The sequence below is a fragment of the Ammospiza nelsoni genome, chromosome 1 (genome assembly GCF_027579445.1).
Source record: "Ammospiza nelsoni isolate bAmmNel1 chromosome 1, bAmmNel1.pri, whole genome shotgun sequence".
Classification (NCBI taxonomy): Eukaryota; Metazoa; Chordata; class Aves; order Passeriformes; family Passerellidae; genus Ammospiza; species Ammospiza nelsoni.
In genome coordinates this window covers 110,696,392-110,723,217 of record NC_080633.1, presented here as the reverse complement: position 1 = coordinate 110,723,217, position 26,826 = coordinate 110,696,392, and the positions used below count along the sequence as shown (strand labels likewise).

The 26,826-nt window shown below is 39.3% G+C and overlaps 1 protein-coding gene across 2 annotated transcripts in view; it reads left to right on the top strand.

Moving 5' to 3' along the window:
• Positions 1-1,873: 1,873 nt before the first annotated feature.
• Positions 1,874-26,826, top strand: part of LOC132077235 (ras-related protein Rab-10-like) — a 32,136-nt gene continuing 7,183 nt past the window's right edge. The window contains exons 1-5 of one of the 2 annotated variants that reach the window (XM_059478767.1): positions 1,874-2,079; positions 7,993-8,053; positions 11,152-11,290; positions 19,489-19,578; positions 24,389-24,490. In XM_059478767.1, coding sequence (XP_059334750.1) covers positions 1,920-2,079; positions 7,993-8,053; positions 11,152-11,290; positions 19,489-19,578; positions 24,389-24,490 — 552 coding nt within the window. In that variant the 5' untranslated portion in view covers positions 1,874-1,919. The remainder of the gene's footprint in view (positions 2,080-7,992; positions 8,054-11,151; positions 11,291-19,488; positions 19,579-24,388; positions 24,491-26,826) is intronic. The other variant, XM_059478776.1, reaches the window with a different exon arrangement.

The following is a 26,826-nucleotide window of genomic DNA, read 5'->3' as shown; positions in this document are numbered from 1 at the left end:
AAGGCTCCACAGCAAAGACAAAGCCTTAAGGAGTATCTGTAAAGCAGTGTGCTGCCCACATGCATGCACTTGTCTGTGCCTGCTGATGTTACATTATCTGTGTTGGAGTTCCCCTACCCACACCACCACCTCTGACCCATGAGAAATAGCAGAAGATGCCAGCACCTGATCTTCCCTCAGATTCGGGATAAACAATGGTAACTTCAAATTTCCGCATGGGAAAGCAGAACTTCACAGGGCTGCTGAGATAGCAGGGGATCTTTCTCACAGGAAGTGTTCTGGTTTATGAAATCCACTCCTTCCCTACTGCAGACAGTTACAGCCTGCCAACACGTTCTTCTTGTTTTGCCTTTATGAAGAATTTTCTTTCAGTTACCTCAACTGCAAGAATTTTCTGAAATATCATTAGAACACTCACAAGTTTTGGTTTAGCCATATTCATGGTCAGTGTGTATGTATCTCCTCACTATATTCTTTATTTTATACAGCTTTTTTTGCCTGCTTTTAGTTGAATCCCTGGCAAACAGTAGCCATATTCCCCCCTAGCCTTTATTTTGTTGAATCAAGCAAGCCACATGCCTGCTGCTTTATTGTACAAGTCAGGCTCCCAAAACACCTTCATAATGTGAGATGTCACCTGAAAGTGTCCTGTGGGCTCAACTTTTTCCAACAGTTGCTCAATTATGTATTAAGAGTCCTCAATACACAACCTTACTCTGTCCCTAATGGAAACACTTTAACTGATGCCTTTTTTTTCTAGCATTGGGGTTTTTGCACGTTTCAGAGATCATTCCTAAAAAGCCCACCAAACTCAGCAGTTGATTTCATCTGTTGTTTCCTACTCCTTATTTCTCAGCCTGTCACAAAAATTCTCATTTTTCCAGCAATGAAGGAAATGTTACTGAGAAAAAGGTTGATGACATCCTTTGGAGATTTTCTACTACAAAGTCCTAAAGCTAACCAAGACCAAGCTGAGGTGCAGGTTGGTGTGAGGGGTGAGGGAGACATAAACCTGAAATAATACTTGGCCTTTGATAAGGGGACATTTGTGGAGTCAGCATCCCTGGAGGTACTTAAGAGGCGTCTGTATCTGGTCCTGGTGATAGAGTTTAGTGGTTTGGGGGTTACAGTGGCAGTGCTGGGTTGATGATAGGGCTGGATGACCCCAAAGGGCTCTTCCAACCTTGATGGTCCTGCTTTTGTCATTCTGAATCATGCTAGGTGGAGCTCACTGAATCTTATGTTGTCCTCCACAGAAATCCAATGTGTCACATCTACAGCTCTGATACATAAAGTCATCAAGTTGTTGCTTGAAGGGTTGAAGGTGAAATCCCATGGGAAGTCATTGCAGGCCTAGATAGACACAAATATTTGCAAACATAATTAGCACTTTTCATTCAAATATATCCTGTTTCTAAATTTATGACACTGGATGAGTTCCCTGCCCATGCTGGCAAATAGCTACGGCCTTATAATCTGGACAATGTGGGATTCTGGCAAAAAAAATATCCAGACACACGTGCAGCAAAACTACACTGCTGATATGGGTTTTTTTGGTTTGGGCTTTGTGTATGTGTGTGTGTTACAGGTCACTTTGACTGTCAGATGACAATAAATTAAAAGTGAAAAAGAGGAAATTCTTAAAACCTGTTTCCCCTGCCTCTGACCTAATGCTAGGAAGCAATGTGAAAGCAGACTGTTTATTTCCGTACTTCACGGGGGAAGCGTCATGGGGGTTATGGAAGTTCCCCGCTTCCTCCCTGGTGATGAAACTTCTTTAAAAAACAACAAAAAAAGGGGAGTATCTTTGCATAATTTCATAACGCGGGCGCGGGGCAGTGACTGGCGCTGAGGTGGCTCCGAGCCCGCTCCCGCCCCGCCCCGGCGCGGCCCGGCCCGGCCGGCACTCGGCGCCCGCCATGGCGAGGCTGGGCCCGGCCGCGGAGTCGCGGCCGCTGCTGGTGAAAATCGTGATGGCCGGAGAGTCCTGCGTGGGGAAGACCTCCATCGTGCGCAGGTACATCGAGCCCGGCTCGCCTCCCGCCGGTTCTCCCGCCACTTCGTACATGGCCACGATCGGTGAGTGCCCGCCTGCTCCGTGCGCCTCCCCCCGCCTCGCTGCCGCCCCTCGCCCTCCCCTCCCGGTGCCCGCGGCTGGCACTCGGCAGGACCGGCGCTGTCAGGAGGTGTCAAACCTCCGTGCGCTGAGTTGTGCAGGTCTGCAGCCGCCTCCAGCGGCTTAAACCTTTGCCGGGGTGTCAGGACGTGTGTCACGCTGGCTCCAGAGCCACTGCCAAGAGCTGGCTGGTTACACTGTCCTTGCTGCTCGTCTGGGCGTTGGGAACCTGCTCCTGGGGTAAACTTTTGAAGACTTGTTCCTTCTTACTGCCCACTGAGGCCCTGCTGCTGTACATCGGTGCAGGTGCAGAGAAAACCGTACAGAGCCCCGGATCAGCTAGGCTGGAAATGGCCTCTGGTCACATCGGGACCAACCTGTGACCAAACACTGCCATGTCAAACAGGCCGTTCACTGAAAAGTTGGAAATAACAACCAAGAGTTAAACACCTCCAGGGTGACTCCACCACGTCCCTGGGCAGCCCATGCCTATGTCTAATCATGCTTTTTGTGAAGAAATTCTTCCTAATGTCCAACCTAAACCTTCCCTGGCACAGCTTGAGGCTAATTTCTCTTGTCTTGTCACTTGTAGCCTGAGAGAAGAGGCCGATCCCCACCTGGCTACAGCCTCCTTGCAGGTACCAACCTCAGAGAGGTGTCAGATGTCAGTAAAAAGAGCCCATTTCATCAATATTTCAGGCTAGAAAGGACTTTAACTTTGTGTTTATAATTTTAATAGCTTAAGGATATCTTCTACTGTAGTTAGCAGCGTGCATGATGATTAAAGCAGAGCTGTTGCAATGATGGAAATCATTAACCCTGCCAGACCATGTCTGTTCTGTGCTGGCATGCTGCAGCTGGTGGGTGATGGGGAGCTCCCCACTGCCCTGTCCATGTGCTGAAATCCTTGTCTCCAGCATGAAGATGTGTTTTATGAGCACAGTGGTTTGATTTGCTGTGGACATTTTCCCAAATCCTCATTGGGAAATTTTGATTTTTAAGAGTTTGTGTGTAAGAATATTTTTTTCTTTTATTAGATTTGATTTGATTTTGAAGAAAAAAACTAAATTATGCCAGGAAATTGTGTATTACTGCATTTGGAATATGCATAGTTCATTTACACATCTTTCAATCTGGAAGGAGTTGTCATAGTGGAATTAAATACCAGACAGTAGCTGTGGCAGTAGTTGGTTCAGGGAATACTTAATGTACACAAGATGATTTGACCTGCCCACATAAGAATGGCTGAACTTTAACCACTTTTTATTTTCTTGCCCTTTCTTACAAAGCAGTTTCTGATACCAGCACAGACAAAGAGGGAAGAGTGCAACAGTAAGGTCAGGAAATTGATCCTAATAATAGGCAACTTGTTGCCAGGCTTAGCAAGAAACCCCAAAGAATGGCTGTAAAAATAAATAACAGCTTTGTTGATGTGGTTTACATGGAGATTCCTGACCATGAGATGACTATTTTGAGATGTAATTTCTTTTACACCTGATTCAGTCCACTGCAGATTCAAAAAACTTTTATATGCTATTAAGTATGTATTTCCCAAGTTGTGACTTGAACTATTTCAAGGAATAGTGAAGATAATAGTTTTTGTGACAGTTTATGGACTAAGATTAATCTCTTTAGTTTCATTAGTGACACCTATTATTGAGATATTTAAAAACTTTTTTTTAAAAACGCTTATCTGGAATGTTAATGAATAATCCAAACATGGTATTTGCTACCTGAATATGTTTTTAAAGTTATTTCTGATATACTGTGTTCCATTTAATTCCATTTTACCATGTGTTTTAGTGCTGGGACTTTGAAAACAAGTGGGATTATGCGTGGTGTCTTCCAAAAGAGTAATGTTGGAAGTGGAAGGTTCCTTCTTCCTGGAGACAGCTGCAATGGAGAGGATGCCCTAGAGATTGTAGCTCCTAGTGATGTAAAGGAAGAAGACACATAGTGTCTTTCTCAGTTTGTGATGTCTCCTTCCTCACTGTTGATAACCATTGGAATAAATAACTGGTTTTATTTGGATGCCTGCTTCATCAGGCGTCTCAGTCAAATGATTCCTTTCTGTTGTACAGCCTATTAAATGCTCAACTGCTCTCAGGTGATTTTTCAGTTCACCTGTCCAATTGAAACAGTGATTTGAGTAGAGGGAAGATTATCCTGACTGTGCAGTCTTGCAACTTCCTGAGTTCCCTGACAAGATCATGTGCCATCCCCTTCCTTGGTGGCAGAGGGTCATAGGCACAGAAGTTAAAAGGTTGTTGAAAGTCTCATTTTTATGTCATCATGAATCACAGATTTGTGTTACTAGGAGAGATCTTAGTGTTATTGCAAGGGAGAAAAAACCAGACAAGCATTTTGTAGTAGGCTCTGGTAGTTTCTAAAATTATGTATTCTATGAGAAAATGCAAAAAATACATCCACTGTAAACTTTCATTGAAAGATTTTAATGCAGCACTTAAATACTCAAGGCTGGGTGCCCTTCCTCCTCTTCAATGACATAGTTTGGAAAAATTATCAGCAGTTACAGTTTTCTAATTAAACTTACATGCATCATAAGGTGGATGCATTGTATTATGAATAGATTGTAAAGAATAAATGGTTTTGTTTAAACAATAGTATTGCTTATAAATTCATAGAGGTTTGTGAACAGCAGGACCTCCTTGTATACCAGTGAACAGAACTGTGATCTCACAGGCTGTGAGGTTATTTTGCTGTGTTATGGTTGCTGTATTCAGCACCTGTGTTTTCTGTGAGAAACATTTCTGCAGAGCTGTGAGTCCTCCCAAATCTGTTATAGTTGAAAGCGGTAAAACTTCAACATTTGGATTAAAAAGTCTATGTAGATTCCCAGATATTTACTTTAGAAGGGAATAAAGTAATCAACAAAAATGAACCATATTGAAGGTAAATGTGCTTTGTGTTAAGAATGCCAGTAGCAATCCACATACTAATTTTTTTTAACAAAACTGGATATTTTTGTCACTCTTTGTTTTACTAACAAACCATCTTATCCAATGAGTTTCTTTTTTCAGCAAACCAGGAATTATCAGTACTTGTGACTGCTCAGACATGTCTCTTCAGGCATTGCTTGACGTGTTCAGAAAAGAATCTGATGCAAGTAATGCACCAGCAACTAGGAGGGGTTAAATATGGGTTAGGAGTAACAGGAGTAACAACCCACCACATCTCACTGAGCCCTTGCCCAGTTTGGGCACAGGAGCTGCTAGGAACTGCTTCCCTGTTCCTGGAGTTGGAGATGCTGTATGACAGGCAGTGGGCTGGGTAGAACCTGCACAAGGGCATTCACTACCCTCTGCCCATGTTTTCACTCTTGTGTCCTGCTAAGCTACTCAAACTTGCATTTTCTTTGGATAGGCATATGTTATTGAGCATTTTCTGTTGGGAGCCCACCAACTCTTTTTGGGTGCAAAGTGTTCTGTGATTTTCCAGGCCAGCTGCAAAAGACCTCTTTGAAGAGGACTTCTGCAGTTGGCCAGAGGGAGGGAAGAGAGGGGCATTTCACAGCTGAATTACCCTGTGGCTCACTATTTTTATGCTTTCTAGATTTAATTGTCTTTAAGGTGCTTCAGTCCTAGTATGGGCATTATTTACTCTTTGGAATATAAAGAAAATAAATTTTCATGGCTATAAAAGTTGGAAATAACCAGAATTAGAGCTTGCACACAGCATCATTCCTTCTTGGTTTTATTTGACAGCTTAAAAGAAGCAAGTACATGCTGTTGCATTCCAATAACATTTATCTCAAGAGCTGTAATCAATGCTTGCTTTGTTATGTTGATCAGGTTATATACCAGGTAGGCCTTAAAAGCATCTGAAATCCGTGAGCTGTCTTTGGCATTGTGTATCTCATTTTTCTTTTCTGTCTTTCCAATTTGCTAAGTTTGCTGGAAATTTCATATAAAGACATGAACAATTCATGCATGCAGAACATATTGACTTCTGTTTTTCACTAACATTCATTGACCTTTTAGGTCAATAAATTTTGAAGTTGACTTAAGAAGTCAATATGCCTGATTTTAATTTAGATTAAGTTTTAGTCTGATTCAGCACTCTGCTTCCCTTTTTACAATTTTTTAAAAAAAGCTTATAGCAATTTATTATTAAAATGTATGTCAAATAAGAACTTTTCCCTATAGTTGTGGTAATCCCTGTCTGGAATATAATTTTTTGCTGTGTTCCCAATGCACCATTTGTAAGTGACATTCCAGCCTCCCAGTGTATACTCTGTCCCTCTCAACTGCTTCAACATCAATTGTAGAAAATAATGCAGATAATTAAACAAAACCATGTGAATTTCAGGAGCAAATGTTTTCCATCACGTTGGAATTTCACCTTACATGAGCAAATTTTACTTAAATCACATTTCCTTCTGACAATATTAGTTCCATCAAGGAAGCTTTGTGTAATACTAATTACCAATAGCAATTATATTATTTCGTCTTTCCTTTTCATTGAAGCTTCAATGAAAATTCATCAAGTGGAGGACATGATTATCATAATAATTTTTAAAATCCACCTCAAGTCCCTTACCACATACACACAAAAAAATGGTAATAGCATTGAAAGTGCATGTGAGTGCATGCATGTGAGAGTGTACTTGTCAAAATTTTGTGCACAATACATCTGTCAGTAAAAAGGAAGGGAGTATTTCCTCTCCATTTCTGGTTTGCTGCCATGGGCACTTTCCTTTGATAAAGTAATTTGGCTTGCACATTCTTACAGAAGTCAGTTCAGTGGTATCAACTTAAAATTTTTGTGATTTTTCAATCTGTTTGGTTCCTTCAAATGACATTACTACTGGTGTAAAGACAATGTCATTTTAAGTAGCTGTAGTCTGATCTTATGGAATTTTGCCCATACAGTATGGTCAGCTGTCACAATGTTACCTTAACTTCATTTACTATAATTGACAAAAGAAGCCCAATTGTTTTTCAGTGGGGGACAAAAGCAGTCATGGAAATTATCAAATGGTATTTCAAACAATGAAGTAATAGGAGAAACAATGCTTTACTCTGCAAAAATATGTCACTGTAAGATACCAGTGATAGCTGGCAGATTCTAATTTTAGAACTGGAACTTCAACAGCTCATAAATCTAGATATCATCTAACACATCTGGAGTACTAATTTGACAATTCAATAAAGGAAAACACTGTCAATCATAAGGAAAATATCTTTGAGGAAGGATCTGTAGTGTACGTAGTGTGAATTGATTTTAAGTGTCAATGCTTGCTTTTAGCATTGGCTTTCTGGATCTGATTTAGCCTGTAGAGCCATTCCTCTTAATTTTGAATCAAATCCCATGTATGTTTGGCTTTGCATTTAATGTGTACAGGCCAGTCCTATTTCTGCTCATGTACACCTGGATATTTTTTTAGGGATTTGGAAGTAAGGACAGAAAAATTGTGTTGCACATGTGACAGCTGCTTTGTAAGCATTTTTACCTTCCCACTCATAGCTGCCATGCTCTTGAAAATTACCAGTGTATTTGCACAATGTGCTGCTGTGCATAGGCCATGAAACTGCTGTCATGTCCCTTGCCAATCCATGGTAATACTTAATTGTAGTTTCAGAGTATCTTCACCTTTGCTTTGACCTGCCCTTTCTTTGCTTGGTATTGGCATTGGTTTCTATTGTATTTGTGCAATGTATTGGCACTCAGTAGTGAATAATTTCCTTTTAAAGCTTCCATTTTGAGTGTATGTGGTTGGCTAGTTATTCTTTCTATGGTATTGTTCCTTTTCACTTTCTGTTTAAAATTGCATGATAACTAGAGTTAAAAAACAATCTTCAAAGAGAATCCATGTTATTATGAGAAATGTTACAGATTTTCCTTTTTTCTTCTAGGCATTGATTTTAAAGTAAAGCCAGTAATGTTTAATGATACAAGAGTGAAACTTCAAATATGGTAAGTTTTAATTAGTATCACAAAAGAAATGAACTAAATTGCATTGTGACGTGAAAAATCTCATCTACTTTGAATTGTGTGACTTCATAATGTGCAGTTGCTCCTACTAGAAAATTTTAAAAATTGAATTTAGCCTGGGAGAGTATTATTTTTTTGCAACAACTAATGTACATTAAAAAGAGGGCTGTCACCGGGTTGCATTAGCAATAAAACTTGCAGCATGCAAACAAGTGCAGGTCTGTGATCCCTTTGAAGTGTATTTAATTGTGTAGGAGCATTGAGGAAAGTGACAAAGCAAGAAGATGTTACATTTCATTGCCCATCAAATATATGTTCAAAAGGGTCAACAAGAAAAATTACTTTTGATAAGAGGAATCTTTGGGAATGTGCACTCTTTATGGTTTTGAAATTTTTCTAAAGGTTATGTAGAGCTTCTGACACCTGGCTCTCCAGGCATCTAGTACTAAAGATTATCTCTATATACCAGTATTTAACTTGTCAAGGAGTAAATCTGTGTACGAATTATCTGACCAGTATTTGATCTGCACTTATTTCATCTCAGGCTTTAATGCAAAAATAATAGAGGCTTGTTTATAGTTTTCTTAAGGCATAATTCATAGAATCACAGAATATGCTGAGTTGGAAGGGAACCATCAGGATCATTAAGTCTGACTTCTGGCCTTGCACAGGGCACCAAGAATCACACCGTGTGCCTGAGAACATTGTTCAAATGCTTCTTGAACTTTCGTCATGGTCAATAGGTGACAAAGGTTTTTCTCTGGGTGAAAAACCTTTTCCTGATAGCCAGCCTGCCTGCCCCTGACTCAGCTTCAGGCCATGTCCTCAAGTCCTGTCACTGGTCATGAGAGTGAAGAGATTGGCACATGCCCCTCTGCTTCCCCTTGTGAGGAAATTGGACTGCAATGAGGTCTCCCTTCAGTCTCCTCCAGGCTGAACAAACCAAGTGACCTCCAAGACTCCTTGTATGGCTTCCCCTGTTATCATGGCTCTCCTTTGGATTCTCTCTAAGAGTTTAATGCCTTTTTTATATTGTGGTATCCAAAACTGCCCCCAGCACTTGAGGTGAGGCTGCCCCAGTGCACAGAGCAGGACAATCCGCTCCCATGCCTGGCTGGTGCTGTTGTGCCTGATGCACTGCAGGACATGCTTGGCCCTCCTGGCTGCCAGGGCACTGCTGGTTCAAATTGCCAGTGACCAGAACCCCCAGGTCCCTTTCTGCAGCCCTGCCTTCCAGCAAGTCATTCCCCAGTCTGTACACAGAACCAGGATTGCCCCATCCCAGGTGCAGAACCCGGCACTTGCCCTTGTTAAACTTTGTGCAGTTGGTGATTGCCCAGTCCTCTCATTTGTCCAGGTCTCTCTGCAGGGTCTCTCTGCTCTGGAGGGAGTCAACAGCTTCTCCCAATTTAGTATCTTTGGCAAACTTGATGTCCCTTTGAATCCTGCATCCCAGTGGTTAATGAAGATGTTGAAGAGCAGTGGGCTGAGGATGGAGCCCTGCAGAACCCCACCGGTGACCAGACCCCAGCCTGATCACCCCATTCACTGTAACCTTTGTCCCCAGCCTGTGAGCCAGCAGCTCACCCATCACTGAGCGTGGCTGTCCAGCTCTGTGCTGGACATTTGGTCTGGAGGGTACTGTGACAGACAGTACCAAAAGTTTTGCTGAAGTTCAATGAGATCGTATCTGTTGGCTTTCCTAGATCAACTAGGTGGATTACCATTCTAGAGAAGGAAGTCAGGTTCAACAAGCAGGACTTCGGCATGCTGTGCTGTCTGTGGCCAGTGACTGTGTTGTCGTGCAGGTTTATCTCACAGAATAATATTTTTCATTATTTTACTGGGCACTGAAGTGAGACTGACAGGCCTGTAGTTTCCAGGGTCTTGCCCTTCTTGAAAACTGTGACAGCTTTACCCAGCTTCCAGTCAGCTGGGACCTCTCCAGACTCCCAAGACTGCTTAAAAACCAAGGGAGGCTTTGTGATGACATCAGCCAGCTTTTTGAGAATTCTCAGATGAATTCCATCAGGCCTCATGGGTTTGCAGGGATTCAGCTGGAGAAGCAGAACAATTTCAGGATCAACTGGGTGTTGATCATTCACACAGTCATGGTCCTCCAGCTCAGGGTGCTGAGACCCCCTTGGTCTGTCAGAGCTGTGTTGAAGACAAAGAATACATTAAACACCTCTGCTTGTCCATGTCCCTCTAGGTGAGGTGATCATTCTCATCCTGTAAAGAGCTCATGTTATTTCTACACTGCCTTTTGCCATTCATATATTTGAAAATAATTTTTGTCTCCCATGTTTCTGCCAGCTTCAACTCCACACAGAGTTTCTCCCTACATGGCAGACAGAATCTCTGTATTCTTTCCATGTCACCTGACTTTGCTTCCACTGGCCATGCACCTTCCTTGGTAATTTTATTTCCCATCAGGTTTCACTCATGCCAGTGATGTCATGTCTCTGGGACTGGGACAAAGCTTGGAGCTTGTCTCATTTGTTCCTCTTGCTTGGTGTAGTAGTGTAGAAACATTTCAGGGATGGTGCTTTGTAGCCAACATCTCCTGAAGCAGATTGAGGGATCCCATTTGTCTTTGTTTCCTCAAGTTTTGGCATTACATGTAAGAATGAGCATATCCTTATATTTTATGGCTTTTCCCAAAACCTGTCTTCCATCTAAACCAGGTTGTTGTTTGTATCACAGTTGAGAAAGGGGTTGTCAAAATATAGGGATGTCATCTGACATCTTATCTTTTTATCACCTGAATTATTTATATAAAGAAGGAATGGTGGACTTGACATTACTCTCAGGTTTCAGCCACTGGCTTGGCTTCCCTAGTAGGGCTGTACCATACAGAATGAATTTCCAGTGTATTCCTTTTAATTGCTATATCTGGCACCCAGATTTTCTGTCATCCGTGTTTTTTCTTTTTCCTTTCATGTTAGAGTACGTAATTTAAAATTTGAACAATACTCCTTAAAGTAAAGTAATCTTTCTTGGGGGTTCTGCAGTCTGATAATCTCTTTTTTGTTTGTTCGTTTGTTTGTATGTGTGTGATTTGTCACAATTTCCTTCAGGGATACTGCTGGCCAGGAACGGTTCCACACACTTAGTACCAGCTATTTCCGTGGTGCACAAGGCTTTGTTCTCGTATACGACATCACGAATCTGAAGAGTTTTCAAAGTATAACAATCTGGATAAATGACATATATGAGGTAAATATATCTGTCAGCAATTGATCACTAAATGAAGGTAATTAATGTGTCATTTTAAACGACTGCATGAGAGGTATTCTTGTTCCTGTATGTTTCTAATCAGAATTTCTTGCATTTAACTCAGCACACAGTATGATAGTAGAATTACTGTCATCTGAAACTGGAACATGGTTTATATTTAGGCAAGCCCATGTTGATGGAGGAATGTTTTCTGAAGTACTTCTAAAACATAGCTTCCAGTCCCTCTTTGTGCATGCTGTATTGTGGTGCTCTCATCACTGGTGTGGCTATGCATAGATATCTGCACGAGCTCATCCTGGGATTTTAATTAGATTCCATATCAAAATTCTGTATCACAGCCAGTGATTTCCCTTTCCTAATTTCATTACTTCAGTGTAGTTACCTCATCCCAAGATCAAAGGAATTAAATATCCTCTTTGTCCTTGCTGCATATTCCTGGAGAGGATGGTTTCAAGAGGGAGGAAGTGGGGTGGGAGGCTGTTTGGTTAGCTCAGCTGCTCGTGGTGCTGCAGTCAGGAATACGTGCTTTCATGTGACATGGGAAGTGATTCAACAGCACATGGCTGCCAGACAGGGTATGTGTTCCACTGGAGCTTGTCTGAGCCCTCTGTGCTTCGCTCTGACTTCCTAATGTGGTAGAAAACTAACACAGCAAAAGAAGCTGAGTGGTTTTTCTGCTCTATTAGTGAGTTTGAAAGGCTCATAGAAAGGTCTGACACTTACTGGAGCTGCAGGAGGGTAAACCGGTAAGAGTGGGAAGACCAGAAGATGAGTGTCTGGAAACAGTGTGAAGGGACTGGGCAAGCCCTTAGACAGGAGATCATTCAGCTGACTCTAACCCTGTATTCCAAGTCTTTTTTGGTAGGTCTCTCTGAATGTGTTCTCTATTAGGTAGAGGCAAGGCAGTTTTAGACTAGAATAGTTCAGCTGTAAGGGACCTTCAATGATCATCTAGTCCAGGTGCCCAACCACTTAAGCACTGACCAAAAGTTAAATTATATTATAAAGAGCATTTTCCAGATGCCTCTTAATTTGGCTTGGGGAATTGACCATCTCTCTAGGAAGCCTGTTCCAGTGTTTGACCACTGGCTTAGTAAAGAAATGCTTCCCAATGTCCAGTCTGAATATCCCTGGCACAACCTGGAGCCATTCCCATGTGTCCTGTCTCTTGATACCTGGGAAAAAAGATCAGTATCATTCTCTCTACTTTCCCTCCTGAGGAGGCTGTAAGGAGCAGTGGTATTGCCCCTCAGCAGTAGCACAGCAGTTTGTAGTTAGTATGTTTGTGGAAGGTGGTGTAAGAATACAAGCAAGGTAGTGCTCTCCATTGATCAAAATCAAGTAAAGTTTAAGGCAAGTTTTTTAATACTCTTGTGATTTGGTGGGGATGGATGGGAAAGGAGGCTTTTCATCTTGGGAAAGAGGGCTTGAAATAAAACCATCAAATGCATTATTTTCTCCCTTCACAGCCTCAGTATACAGCTGAATTAATGAATTACACATGATCATATATCCAATAGTATATATATGGGATATCTTATACCCTTAGGAAAACATTACATGCACATTATCTCATTTTTAAAAACATTACTCTGGTAACCTAGTAAATCATTGTTCTTGACCTTAGAGGCATCTTAAAAGTCTTAGTGGTAACAAAGCCTAACTTCAGTAGTGTGCTACAAAGGAGATTCAATGACACAATATTCTTATTGGCTTGTCTGCACAAACTTTAAACTAACACATCTGTTTTTTACTTTTTTAAAAAAAGCGTGCGCCTTTCTTCTGTTGGCCAAACAAAAGTCACAGCCAGATATGCCACTGGTTGTACAGTTTCATGGCTAACATAGATTTAGCTCAGCAAACAGTATGATAGGAATTTTACTGTTACCTGAAACTGAAAATGTAGATTACCTGCATATATCCTTTTCTGTCTGTCTAGCTATCATCCATCTATCCATCTGTCTGTCTGTCTGTCTATCTATCTATCTATCTGTCTTTCAACATAGAATATTGTTCTGGCTTCACACTGGCTCCAGTGGGGTCATATTGTCCCGTCATCTTCAATTAGATTAACAGGGTGATTGGATCAGTGGCCTACAGTGCACAGCCATAACCAGCAAGAAGGTATCAGGGCTGTATGGCCAGGGTGGAGGGAAGGATGAGAGTAGCTCCTGTGGCCACCATGAAGGTTTAGATCTGATTGAGTCAGTCAGGAAATGACACTTGCACAGGCCTGCTCCCTGTGACATTTTAAAAGCTCTCGTGTAAATGTACTCAAGGTATTGAAACTTAGACTGTTTAATCTTAAATTACCTTCAGATTTTAAGAATCTGAAGGTACTTACAGAAGTACCTTCAGATTCTTAAAATCTGAAGGTACTTCTGTAAGTTTAAAGTTTAAAAAATGGAAAAATACTCAGTCTAAAACAATTTCTAGGAATGTAAATTGCATGATTGATTGTACCAATCTCAAAACCAGCAATTAGTGTTGTAATAGAGCTAGATAGTAATAAAAAATTTAATTTAGTCCTAGTGGGATATCAATTTCTGAAGTGTCTTGGTGAAAATATATGGGGCTATTCATTGCAAAAGAAATGTTTTTAAGCAATAACTGTTAAAAGACAGGGCATTTCATGAAAATTAATTACTTCCTGGAGGTTGGTGACATTCCTTGCACTTGCTTTGGTCTGTGAATGTAAACCAGTATTTAATTCCCTACAAATACCCAAAATTAAAATGACTGTTGCCACAGCACCATTTAAATTATGCAAGTGTAGAAAAAATAAATAAGTTTTTAAAAGGGAAACAGAGAGAATCCAGACTTCACTAAATACCAGACTAATAGGTGTAAAGCTTGCACCTGAACCAGTCAAACAGGAATTTTGGAGGCTATTCAGTTATTACATTATGCTCTCATTTTTTGGTTCTTTGCACATAAAGATTTTAAAACAGAAAGTTTTTTAAAAATCTGTTCAGTGTGCTAAGCCATTTTTGCAACAGTTGAAAACAACAATCCAAGCAATTTAGTATTCTTAAAAACTCCCATTGATTTTATAAAAACTGGCCAGTCAGTGCAATTACAATCAGATTACCAGTAATGTTCTCATTATATTTCAGTTAGTTTAAGTGTGGAATACAGCAGCTTCACTATTAAAAATGAATTATTGTCCAAGGAAGTACAAGACACAAATATGCTTCCATGTCTGTATTACTGTAAAATTTGAATTCAGAACTAGGGGGAACTAAGTAACATATCTGTACTTTTTAAAAGCTTGCTAGAAAAATATACTCAGACACAGATTAATATTTTAGGATGTTACTAGCAAGTCCAATATAGGAATATTGGATTTGTAATGCATTCATTAGGAGCATGGTAATTGCAGGAAGATAACTTTGGAACCTGAAACCATTCTTTATTTGTATAATTGCAGGTTATGTCCAAATTGTGAAAGTGTTCATCCGCTGACCTGGCTTTTAGCTACTGTATGCACCTGCTCTGAAAGGCTGATGCTGCTTGGCCTTTGAAAATTAAATAAGCAGCTGTGTACCAAATCATTTTGCAGAAAACAGTTTTTTTCCAGGATATTTTGAACAAGATTCCAGCTAACATTGGCAAAAGGTTCCTCACAACAGAGTGGCTCAAATGTTCAAATAGGTGCCCAGAGAGGATCACTTAAAGGAGGCACTTAAAACCCCATTCAACAAGGCCTTGAGCAACCTGACAACCTGACCTGATTTTGAAGTTGGCCCATCTTTGAGTGGAAGACTAGACCAGCTAACTTCAAGAAGCTAGCTAGAAGTTAGCTTCTAGAAGCTAGCTAGAAGTTGGCAAGTTTTCCTTGCCAGCTAAATCACTTCATTAGCTTCTGGGTCTCCAAAAATGGCTGACATAGATGGTAGGTCATACTTTACTTCTAAATACCTTGAATTGGTTTTAATTGTGCTAGTCTCCTGATGTGGCCATCAAGGTGGCAATACCAGCTCCTAATAATTATCTCTGTGTTGGAAATTGTTTGCTATCACAGAATTTTCTGCATGAAGAAGATAATTTTCTTTTCTTGAGCAAGTCTTGGTGGCAATAGTTTAGTGTTTTTTTAATACATTAACTTTCTATTTGTCCTACCTGAAGGAGTGATCCCTCAACCAGGATATGAACTGTATGAATTATTGAGTTGCTCTCATTTCCGCACAGTGGCCTTTTTTGGTTTGGTTCCTCTGGTGCATTTGGGAGACTAGACTGTATTTCAGCATCATACTTAAATAAAAGCAGCACAGCAAACTGCTTTACAAGTTTGCAAATTAGTTTGACTAGAAACTCTTCTCAGTTTTTCTTCCTCTGGTGGGAAAGCTTGATGTCAAAAGAATGAACTGTCCCAGTTCATAGATAGGTTTGTTGTTATGGCTCTGATTAGAACTTAAAATTCTTGCTCTTGTAATTTTATTAAATTGGTTTGTCTGTAGTCCTGGGTTTGGGATAAATTGGTTTATATCTAATACATTCTAAATTTACTAGTAGACAAGTAAATTTGATCAGTCATTTATTTCCACCGAAGTCCTGGAAACCAGGCATTTGTAATTGAGGTCATAAGGTAGCACTTAGGAAAATATGTGGGAAGAGACATGTTTGGCAATCCTAATATGAACACTGCTCATGTGATGCTTTCATGAGGACATGAGGACAATCTATTTCTAACAAATTGTTTTTCATACTGCAAAGGGTAGGTTTCTAGTGTCATTGTCTAATGAATAAGAAGATGAAGTTTCCCAGTTTTATGGCCTGCTCCAGCTCTGCCTTCATCTTGATATTTGACCATGTACATCTTCTTCAAATGTGAAAAGCTATATTTCTTCCTCAAATACAGACTATTTAAGAATTCCCATAGTTTATTTGTCAGGTATGGGTTCTCAGTTTCACTGTTTGGACCTACAGACAAACTTCTGTTGCCTTCTCAAACTGTAATTAATGAGTATCAATATCAAGCAGCCCTTCACAGCTACACACTGGAGATGCAGTGAAGGGACAATGTGGTGTTCTGGAAGATGTATCCCTGGATAGATAGCTTTATACAAGGCGCTCATAATCGTCATGGGGAGTTTGCTGCAGGGGAGGTTGGGATCGTTCTTGGTAGGTCTGTGTTCACCATTTAAGAAGTGAAGGGATAGTTTCTTCCAGTAGTCTCTAAGTACAGATATGGTGTAGTTTTCTCATAGAAAAGGTATCTGCTACTTTTCATACGCACATAAATTCACAGCACTTCTGGAAAATAAAATCTGTAGGAATAAAAGACCTGACATTTGAAAAAAACCCCACCCAAATCCCCAGATAAATTATATACACAAGGAATGAGCAAGATATTTTCGCTTTTGCATTTTTGATTTCTGTGAATAGCCTCATAGTGAGGTTGTGTATTTCCCTGGCTGGGTGGACATTAAGCAGTGGGGTGAAGGGCATGGGTGGGTGGCCCCTGTCAGCAGTGTGCTACAGAGGCTGTGGGACTGTGATGTGAGTGTCCAGTGTTCGAGTCCAGGATGTGGCACTGCTCAGTTTGATGCTCTGTTGCTGCTCCCTCCCGTGGCCACTGCTCAGAGCAGCCTGGCTCCTGCTGCTGCCACATCCAGCTGGCTGGGAACCCAGTGGGTAAAAAACCCTTCTGCCAAAACATGGTGGTTCCAAGCTGTGAGAAATACTTGAGAAGACTTGGTCAGTCTCAGTAAATCTCTTGGCTCCATTTTTTTCAGAAAAATACAGTGATGATGTTTTCCTTCTCAAAATATAGTACTGTAGGTATTCTCCAGGTTCAGATTATATTTGTTTTAACTTTCAGTAAAATGTGAACTTTGAAATGTTAAAATGCAAAGAAAAGCTGAGGGAGTGAACCAAAAATTGGCATTTTTTGAGATACTGGAGTAAAACTTTATCTGGAAAAAAAATATTTCTGTCTTGATGAAATTGATGATTTTTAATAGTACTTTTCCATAATATGGGGGGAAAATGTTTCCTGAGTCTATGAGCTTATTCAGTGCTGACTTGCATAATAGAATTTTAACTGTAAAATAGCCTTCATCTTTTTAGCTATAGATTTTGCATTTGGAAAGCTTATTCCTGAGCTATAAATAATAGAGCATGAAAATATACAGCAAGCTTTTGGAAGCACTGAATAGCCATATTTTTGGACAGTTGAAATCAGTGTATCTGTGCAGTTTTTATGCCAGCTGAGCACATGGTAAAACTTCTGCCTAGACATATTGATTTAATTTTTTAAGACGTCCTACATAATCAGTTTTCAGAATTTAAAATGGACATAATTTTGACTAACAGTCTTCAGTTTTCTAAATGCATGAAACTGCAAGATACCATCTTTAAAAAAGGAGAACCGTAAGTGCTTTGGTGGAGGATCCAGACAAAGTGAAAATACATTAATACATTGTATTGATGTAGAAACAGCAGTTATTTGCAGAAATAAATACTTTGTGATTGGTAGTAGTAATAAATACTCCCTGAAAGGCCTGGTACCTCAAACCTCATTTAAATGTTGTTATTGTTTGAAGCTGTTTAGAAAGAACATTCCTACTGCAAAAATTTGTGCTGTTAATACAGAAATTAAGCTACAGAATTAATTTAGTTGGTTTGTGCATGCAGTATAAAAATATTTCCCTCTAGACATTAACTTCGCAGTGAAGTCAAATGTCACTTGTAAAACCTTCATCAACCTTCAGTATACTTCCAAATTAAAGGTTGATTACATAATGAGATTTAATTTTCTATTTAGCCTATTTTGGGACTGATATATGTGGTTTTATGTAGGAGAGCCACTGATTTTAATGAGTGAAACTTCAATGCATTCCGAAACAGCCAGTGTTTTGGTCTATTAATCCAGGTTAGAATACTTCATTATTTTAGGCCTCTACTTTGTACTCTTATGAAGTTTACTTCATTTTAGTAAATTGTAGGTATGAAATAAGTCTAGATGATTCTAAGAGGAGAATGGAATAAGAAAAAAGAAACAGTGTCCTTTAATATTAAATTTTGCCTACTGATGAAGTCTTCAAATTGTTATGAAAGTAGAAACAGACTAAAAATAGTGCTCTCTCATCCTTTAATGAATAGAGGTTTTTCTGTGTATGGTTGTAGGGGATTTTGTCTTATAGCAAATTTACAAAAGTTAAGCATTTGACAGAGATCAGAGATTTCATCAAAGTCCCTGTAGAGAGATCTGCAGCCTGAGACCAGGCCTTTTGAGTCATCAGGGAAGCTGTGGGAGCATGTACCTCCAGAATAAAAGCCATGGCATCAACTACAGTAGCTTCAATTGTTTTTAGATTGAGACCCTCAGTGTCCTCCATTTAAGTACCAAAAGCAGTTTTAAATGTTATGATTTTCACAATGAATATCAGTTTTCAAATTCCACATGCTGCTGCAGAATTACTCCCTTTTCTTGTCATTATTCCAGTCACGTAGAGTTACAATGACTTATCTTAAAATAACACTGATGTGAAAAACCCAGTGCATTTCACAGTCATCAAGCATGCGAGTGGATTAGAGGAACAGAGAAGGAGACAAGGTCAAAAAGGTAGATTTTTCTTCCTTTTGAAATCAATGAGGTTTTAAAATTTTACTTCATTAAAATCTATTGCCTTCTTCCTAGTGTCTTGGAATAATCAGACTTTTATGTTGAGTTTGAACACTTTGAAAGTAATTTTACTGTCTGTGTGCAAAAGTGAAGCACAGAGAGGTGCTCTTTCAGGTGCAGCAAATTCCTTCCCTTTTACTTGTGAGTGCTGGATGTAGAGCAGAGTCATATGCTAATCCATGAATCTATTACTTTTAGTAGGGCAGTGTCTGTGAATTCGGGGCATTTCCAGTCACTTTGAAGCCTCAAGCTGGAGCATTCATCAGAAGATGGTGCCCATGCACCATATACTTTATATCTCATGAAAGAGGTTGGAAATTATACGTGGCACTTCCAAGTAGCTTTTTCCTGCTCTTTGCATTCTTGCTGTTTTCCTCCAAATCCCAATAAGTGGTGGAAAATGTTTGCACATACGAAGGTCATGAGAGAATTTAGCCTTTGCTTTCAAGGAAATGGAGTGCTGAAGGTTAGTGTGAACTTTAGGTGAAGGGCTTTTTTTGTTTGCTTTTTTCTTACTTGACATTTATTAATGCTGGTTCTCTTTTAGAAAGCAGGTGATGAAGTGGACGTAATACTGTTGGGCAACAAGTGTGATAAGGAGTCAGAACGGGTAGTTCCAAAACAGAAAGGAGAAAAGGTATCTTTAGTACTTTCTTTGGGTCCTCCTGAGTTTCTTAGTATGTGACTGAGCTATTAAACTGAAAATGATAAAAAGCTCCTGAATTCCAAAAGTTCTATTAGGACTTGGCTCTAGAAGAACAGTTGTGAAGTTCTAGAGAGCTAGAAATACATTAAGATTCCCTGATCTCTTCAGAATACCAATTTTTCTTTTAAAGGTTAAAATGGACTTAAAAGTTTTAGATGTTACAACAGAAATCTTATATAGACTGCATTTTCAGAGTACTGTGGTAATGTAGAATATTAGAATGAAATACATTCTGCATACTTTTTCTGATACCACCCATCAGTGAAAGAACTATTTTGGCAGCCTATTTTTGGCACTTTGCAAAGTGATCTGCATTGTCTCTTAAAAAGCCTTGAATAAGACTGGACAAATACTGAATATCCAGCTCCCCAAAATTGTGTTTTTGACATATAATTGACTCTATTGCAGTAGAGTTTCTAGCTGCTGATCATGGGTGGGGGTAAAACTTAATAAGTGGGGAGTGCTGTTCTAAGGCGAACAGCAAAAGTCTCTCACTGAGAGCCAGTGAGGAAATTCAGAGGCCATGCTATGACAGAAGAAACTGGAATAATAATTAAATATTGCAGCACAGCGTGTCCTATATACCAGTAAATTTTGCTGCTGCAAAGTGTATGCATGTGTTCTCTGGAACTTGGAATTAGCCCTCCTGTTATGCTTTCAGGCATAGTGAGTGAAGCATGATGTCTCATGTTTAAAGAAAAACACACTCATAGCTTCTTGCCAATTATATAATCCCAGATTAGGAAACTTTAAAAAAATAAGATCAACTTTTGGACCGCATTGCACTCCTAAGAGTTCACAGTTCACATGCAAGATGCTTTCAGTGTTAATGTACCATATCTGTGTACAAGGAATAATGATTTTTCCTTATAATAATAATGATAATATTTTTGCTGAAAAATACACATTGTAGTCTCACACAAAAGATGCACTGTCAGAAACCGAGAGAGTCACTGGATGCATGTGCACCAGAGGGCAGTAGTAGGGTTTTGCTTAGGGTATTAACCATGACATTTTCTGACTTCTGGGTCCTTAACCATGCAACCAAAATTCCTCTTGATGTAGTTTTTTTTTTTTTTTCCAGAAAGAAATCATTACCTCCTCCCCAGTGAGTCTGCTTTCTAGATTTCGCCCGTGTTTTGAGTCAAGGCAACTCTTCTGTTATAATACTTCTTCTTTTAATATGATTTAAAAGTGCTAAAGGATCTGACTGAATGTGCTGGAGAAAGATTTGTTAGCAGAGAGAGAGACAGTAATTGTCCTTCCACTCTAAAGAAGAAAATATCCTAATTAAGAGGGGAAACAGTTTGATTCTAACTTTGACAAATAATAGTTTGTAGTTACATATTTCATATTATCCTGATAGAATGAGCTTTAAGTGTTGTTCTGTTCAGTCTCTTGCACAGAAGAACTCTAGGTTCCCTGGGAATCTCATAATCTATATTGGCATTTCTGTAAAAATCTGTTAAACTGAGTGGCTGTCATGTACAATTTCATTTCAGTTTAATGCTGAGAAATTATTCTGTTGTTTCTTTTTGCTCAAAATCATGTAATAATTCATTTTGTACAAACTTATGTAATTGTGATCACTCAGAAATTGAGATATTTAATTTTAACACTATGAAGTATAATTTTCTTGTATTAATTGCTTCTTATTCACTTACATAAAAGTTCTAACTCAACCTTCTTGGGTTTCTCTGTTCATCCCCCAATATGATTATCAATTTCCTTGAAAGATAAAAATGCTGAAGGTTATATGACTTGGTAGAATGTGGCTGGTTTTCTCCTATCCAATCTCTCTAACAGAAAAAGCCAAGTAAAATCCTCTTTCTTTTTTTTGCTTTTGCTGTCTTCATAGCTGAAGCTGATTTATACTTTAAAAGCTGATTTTTCACACATAATAGAACTTTGCACGTTTTTGGAATATTTCAGACATATCTCTCTGATTCAACACTAAGAAATCCCACCAGCACTTTGCTAGGAAGTAGTATTAGCATTACTTATTTTATTGTTGTTGGTAAGATACAAGCTTATTTCAAGACAAGTTCTCCAAACAGTTATCAAGTATATTATAAAATATCATTTCTCAGTAGCATAATTCCCACAGGTTTGTAAATGTATTTAGGTATTTTAGTTATGAATCTATTCAAGATGCTCCCAAAGCCGAAAAAAAGTAGTTATTTGAATACACTTTTCTATGGTCTTTCAGACAGGGAGGAGCCAAATACATGTTCATACTTTCAACTGGACCAGTGAGGGGTTTTGCACTGAGCTGCACTCTTGGAGGACTTGCTTGCCACAGAGTTTAGCAGTATGCAGGGTGAAGTTAAAAAATACAGACATTAATCTTCTGTGACCAATATTGTGCACATACAGAGAAAATGGGGGTGCATTGATAGGTGTGGTGAGGAATGTAGTAACATGATCAGAGAAGGCTCAAATACTCAAGGTTTTTTTATTTGATTTGATTTTTCTTTTATTTGGTCTTCACAAATAGAGCTTGCTCCCAGGCCTGTGCAGGTCCCTGATGGTTTGGGAAGGAGCAGGTCAGCCCGCAGTGTGAAAGCTTTGGATTAGAAATTGCTTAGGAAAGTTGGATGTGCCTATAGACATGAGGAAGTTCTCCCAGTTGTGCTGTAAGAGCTCATCATTGTGATTTGAGCCACTGCCAGTCAACTTTGAAAACATGGTGGTTAGAAGAGATCCCTTTTGATGCCATGATGTGTCTTTTAAAAAAGGCAAGGAAGAAGGTTCTGGGAACTATAGGCAGTCAGCTTTGCCTCAGTCACATTGTTTGGCATCTTCATGGGTGATTTGGCTGATGATAGAAGGAGATTTGCATGTGACATGAGGTTAAGGGGTGTGACTGGCACACCACACAAAAGAACACCAATTCTGTGGGACCTTGATAAACCTGGGAGCTGGGCCAGGGGAAACATCATGAAGTTCATGAAGTGCAAAGATTTGCATCTGTGATGGAATAACCCAAGGCATGAGTCACTGCCCTGCCACAAAAGACTGATGAGTTCCAATGAGCACCAGCTTGAATATAAGTCAGCAATGTTCCCTCATGGCTTTAAAGGTGTTGGACTACATTAGAAGGGTAATGGATGGTGGATCTGGGGAAATTATTACCCCCCCTTACTTAGTGCTGACAAGGCCACATGGAATATTGTGTCCAGGTTTGGCTCTCCTATTTCAGGAAGGGTGTTGAGAAACTGCAGCTGGTCCAGCAGACAGCTATAAAGGTGATTGGTGTCTAGTACTGGTATTCCATGAGGAGAGGGAGCTGAGTAAAGAACAGGCTAAGGAGCAGTTACTGGTCTGCTACAGCTGAAGTGGCACTAAAGGAATGACAGAAATGGACTCTTCTCAGTGGAGACAGACAATAAACAGATGGGGAGCAGACACAAGTCCTGGCTTGGGAGGTTCAGGTTGGAGTTGAGGAGAACCAGTTGCACTAGAATGTTGATGTAGCCATGAAAGAGGGTCCTATAAAGGCTACAGAATCTCCATCGTTGGTGGATTTGAGCATTTCTGTAGGAAAAGCCATGCCTGACCCAGTACTGTGTGGGCAGTAGCCTCATTTCAAGTGGGGTTGTCTTTCATAATTATTTCTGCAATTCCACAATTTAAAGGGTTGGTTTGTGTTCATCAAAGTTTGTAAATAGGTAACTTCTAGGAACCTGTTACATGACGCAAGAAAGAGAAGGGCATTTAATAGTACTTTATAATCAGCAAGCCAGTAGTTCTCTCTACTTTATTAGCCCAGTATTCTTTTATTGCTTGTCTTTTTCTTTATGAACCCTTATGCATCATTGTTTTGTACTGGCAATAGCTGAATGATCTTAACTTTCGGTAACAAGTTGCTGCAGTACCAAAAACAGTTCACAGCAGTCCACTGAGTTTCAGAATCCCTTATGAAGTTATGAAGTGGTCTCTGTCTAATGAATCAGTTAGATTTCATCTTTATTTTCAGAACTACAACTTCTTGAAGCATTTTGGAAAGGAAACCATTTTGCTTACTTTGATTTTTTTTACCTCTAGTGTAATCTTTATTACATTTTGACTAAAACTATGAAGTCTGATTATTGTATATATATTGTGTTGAAGGTTTTTATTCATGCCAACATAACTCAAAGCTATCTGCAATGGAAATACACTGGAAATAAGACAACAGGAATAAATTAAAGAAAACCAACCAATGTAAAGTCTATGCTGCCCATCTAAGTATTTTCTCTCTTTTCCTTTTACCATAATATCATTTTACATGCATATGTTTTCTTTGCTTGTCTGTTATCTCTGTGCTTCTCTCTGTCTAGCATAAAGGAACATCTCTTTTTTGTATTTCATCCTGCCACTTTTTTTCAACAGTTCTTGTCATATTTTTATCTGCAGGCACTCCATTAGTTTCCTCTAAATAATTGCTTAGGAGACAGTTTATTTTGCAAATAAATCAAAACACTGAGAACAGACCCACTGGATTTTATTTTTGTTATTTGCAAGTAAAGATTGGTTAAAAAAGTTGTTTTGAAAACACAAAAATTTAAGAAGAATGTTTTAAAAGGTACCTGAAATTTATAAACTGAGGATGAATATAGAGTACTTTACTGAGCAGTCATGTACTCAATTAGGGTTTTTATGGAGCAGTCAGGACACCTTCATATTGCTTGCTGCTAGTATTAGGAACTGTTTTTTTTCCTGAAGAATGTTCATCCCATTTCCTACATTTGTTTTTCAGCTTGCTTGGGAATACGGAATGCCATTCTTTGAGACCAGTGCCAAAGAAAACGTGAACATTGAGCATGCATTCTCAGTCTTGACTAAGGAAATCCTGGAAAAGGTAGGCTTCTTTTCCAAGGAGAAAGAAGATGGGAGATTTTTCTTGTCAGATTGGGTAAATAAGGTTGTAACTACAGAATAGTTTGAGCAAAGCACAGCTGATGCTGTTTTTGCATTCTGGAGTTAGTATTTTGGGGGAATCCTGTAGCTGCAGGCATACAGAGGAGGAACATGGGGGAGAAGAATCGTGGGAGAAGAGAAAAATAGAAGAGGTGAGTAGCTACAACACAGTTCAGAGAGAAAGTGAAAATTCAGGAAGTCTGCATTTGTGGCTTTATTTCTCATACTTTCCTTTAAGGGAGAGGTTAACAGCTCCCAAATAATTCCACTTCTGTGCCAGGAAGATTCCTTTTTCCTCTGGGTTTCTGCAGAGTGTGCACACAGTGAAAATGCTACATGATGATGGAATCAGTGGAGCTTTATGTTCAGCAATCAAATGTTTTATCCAAGGTTCATAGCTGTTTGTTTGGTTGATTTACACTAGTGCTTTTGAGTTATCAGGGCCTAAAGATTTGAGTTAATTAGTGGTAGAATCAATATTGTATCTGTCAGAATCAGCATCTCTCTAACTTGAGTGTGTTGGCTTAAAGGTCCTTACTCCTCAAAGTTGCAGGTTTTTTGTAGGACTGAATTATTGTTCATTAGCTCTGAAAATATTTTCCATTGCAATTTATTTTTAGGCAGCATAGTATTATTTTAGACTTTAATAGATGTTCTTCATGCAATGTATTATCACTGCCATTCATCACCAATATTAGTTGTACAAAACTAACCTTCCACTCCAAATACTCTTCAAATCATAATAAAGATAAATGAGCAAAATTACTGACACAGTCACAAGTAGCAGTGTTTTGATTAAGTAGCCATAGGGGTTGGTCAGGGGATGGTGCTGTTAAATCAGGGTCTTGCCATACTACACAGTAACACAAGTTGTAGTTGGTTATTTTGGGGAAGGAAAAAAAAAGGCAAAAAAATATTTTGGTTACTTTGACATAAAAGTGAAGCTTAGCAACTGAACGGTTAAATATTGTTTAGAACAGGAGGAAAATGGCAGGCCCTTGAGTTACTGAGCTTGTTGGAAAAAAGTCTCAAGTAAAATAACTCTGATTTTGCTGTAAATGGAAAAGACATTGTCTACTGTACATAGAGAATATATTGTTAGTATGAAACATGAAAACTACAAAACAATAGTTCTGATCATAACTACTGCAAAGACAAATATGTGTGAAGTGAGCATTTCTGCAGAGTGTGTTTGGATGATATCTAAGAGAATTCTCTGCACATGCAGAAATGATGTTTGGGTATTTTTCACATTAACATTGGCTACTCTTACTTTATGGTAAGTGAAACTTCAGTATTCCTGCCCACCTTCATGAAAATTCATGGGGTTTGTAGTTTGGACATGGCAAAAAACTTCAGGCCACGTTGAACATGTTACACTACTGCTTGGTTTTAATTAGAACTGCTTTAAACAGTTATATGCCCTGCATGTATGTGTGTTTGGAAAATGTGCCCATGAGAATTTGTCATATTTGTCTGTAGTAACATTTCACCTCAGCTAAAAATATTTGGAATCCTGATGAGGCATCATGTACCATTTCTTTGGTGTATAATTTGCCTTTTTTAGTAAAATGCATTTGTTGATTTAAACAAAAGGCCCTTTAGCCCAATTGGTTTTACCACTGGCCTGATAAGAAAGAGTTTGCTGGGGAAAAAAAAAATCCACTATACAGTTTCATCATGGTTTTCAGGTTCGACAAAATAATTTGCCTGTTCACAAAACTGTGAAATCTGAATGTACTACTTGAATTTTAACTTCCTCTAACTGATGAAATTTTGGAGAATGGAAAATGCAGTAGCAAGTGTGACTAGTAGCTGTGAAAAATGACATGATAGATGCCAGTCTGAGATAATTTCAGTCATACATCCACTTGGTAGTACTGAAATACGTATTTTCTGATTGTAAAAAGGAGATACAGCTTTGCACAGTGTTTTGGCCCAAGACACCTGTGCCTGGGGATATCAGACCTCCCTGCCCTCTGCAATGGACCATCTGTTCCAGACTGATGAGATGCTTCAGTGGGAGCACATCATTGCTTTCCCAGTCCCACAGAAGAAAGGAACTCCCTAGGACAGTCTATTATGGCCACGCTTTTGGGAAGTGCGTGAAGCCTACTCAGAGATAAGATAAATAAGCAGGGTAGGCTGGCAGGCAGTAGACCATTCTGAGATGCATTGCAGTAGACTGTATTAATCTGAGGAAATCTAGGACTTTTTATGTACATTCTTGCTTGCCATCTACTGTGGACATGTCCTTACTAACTTCATTTACACAAA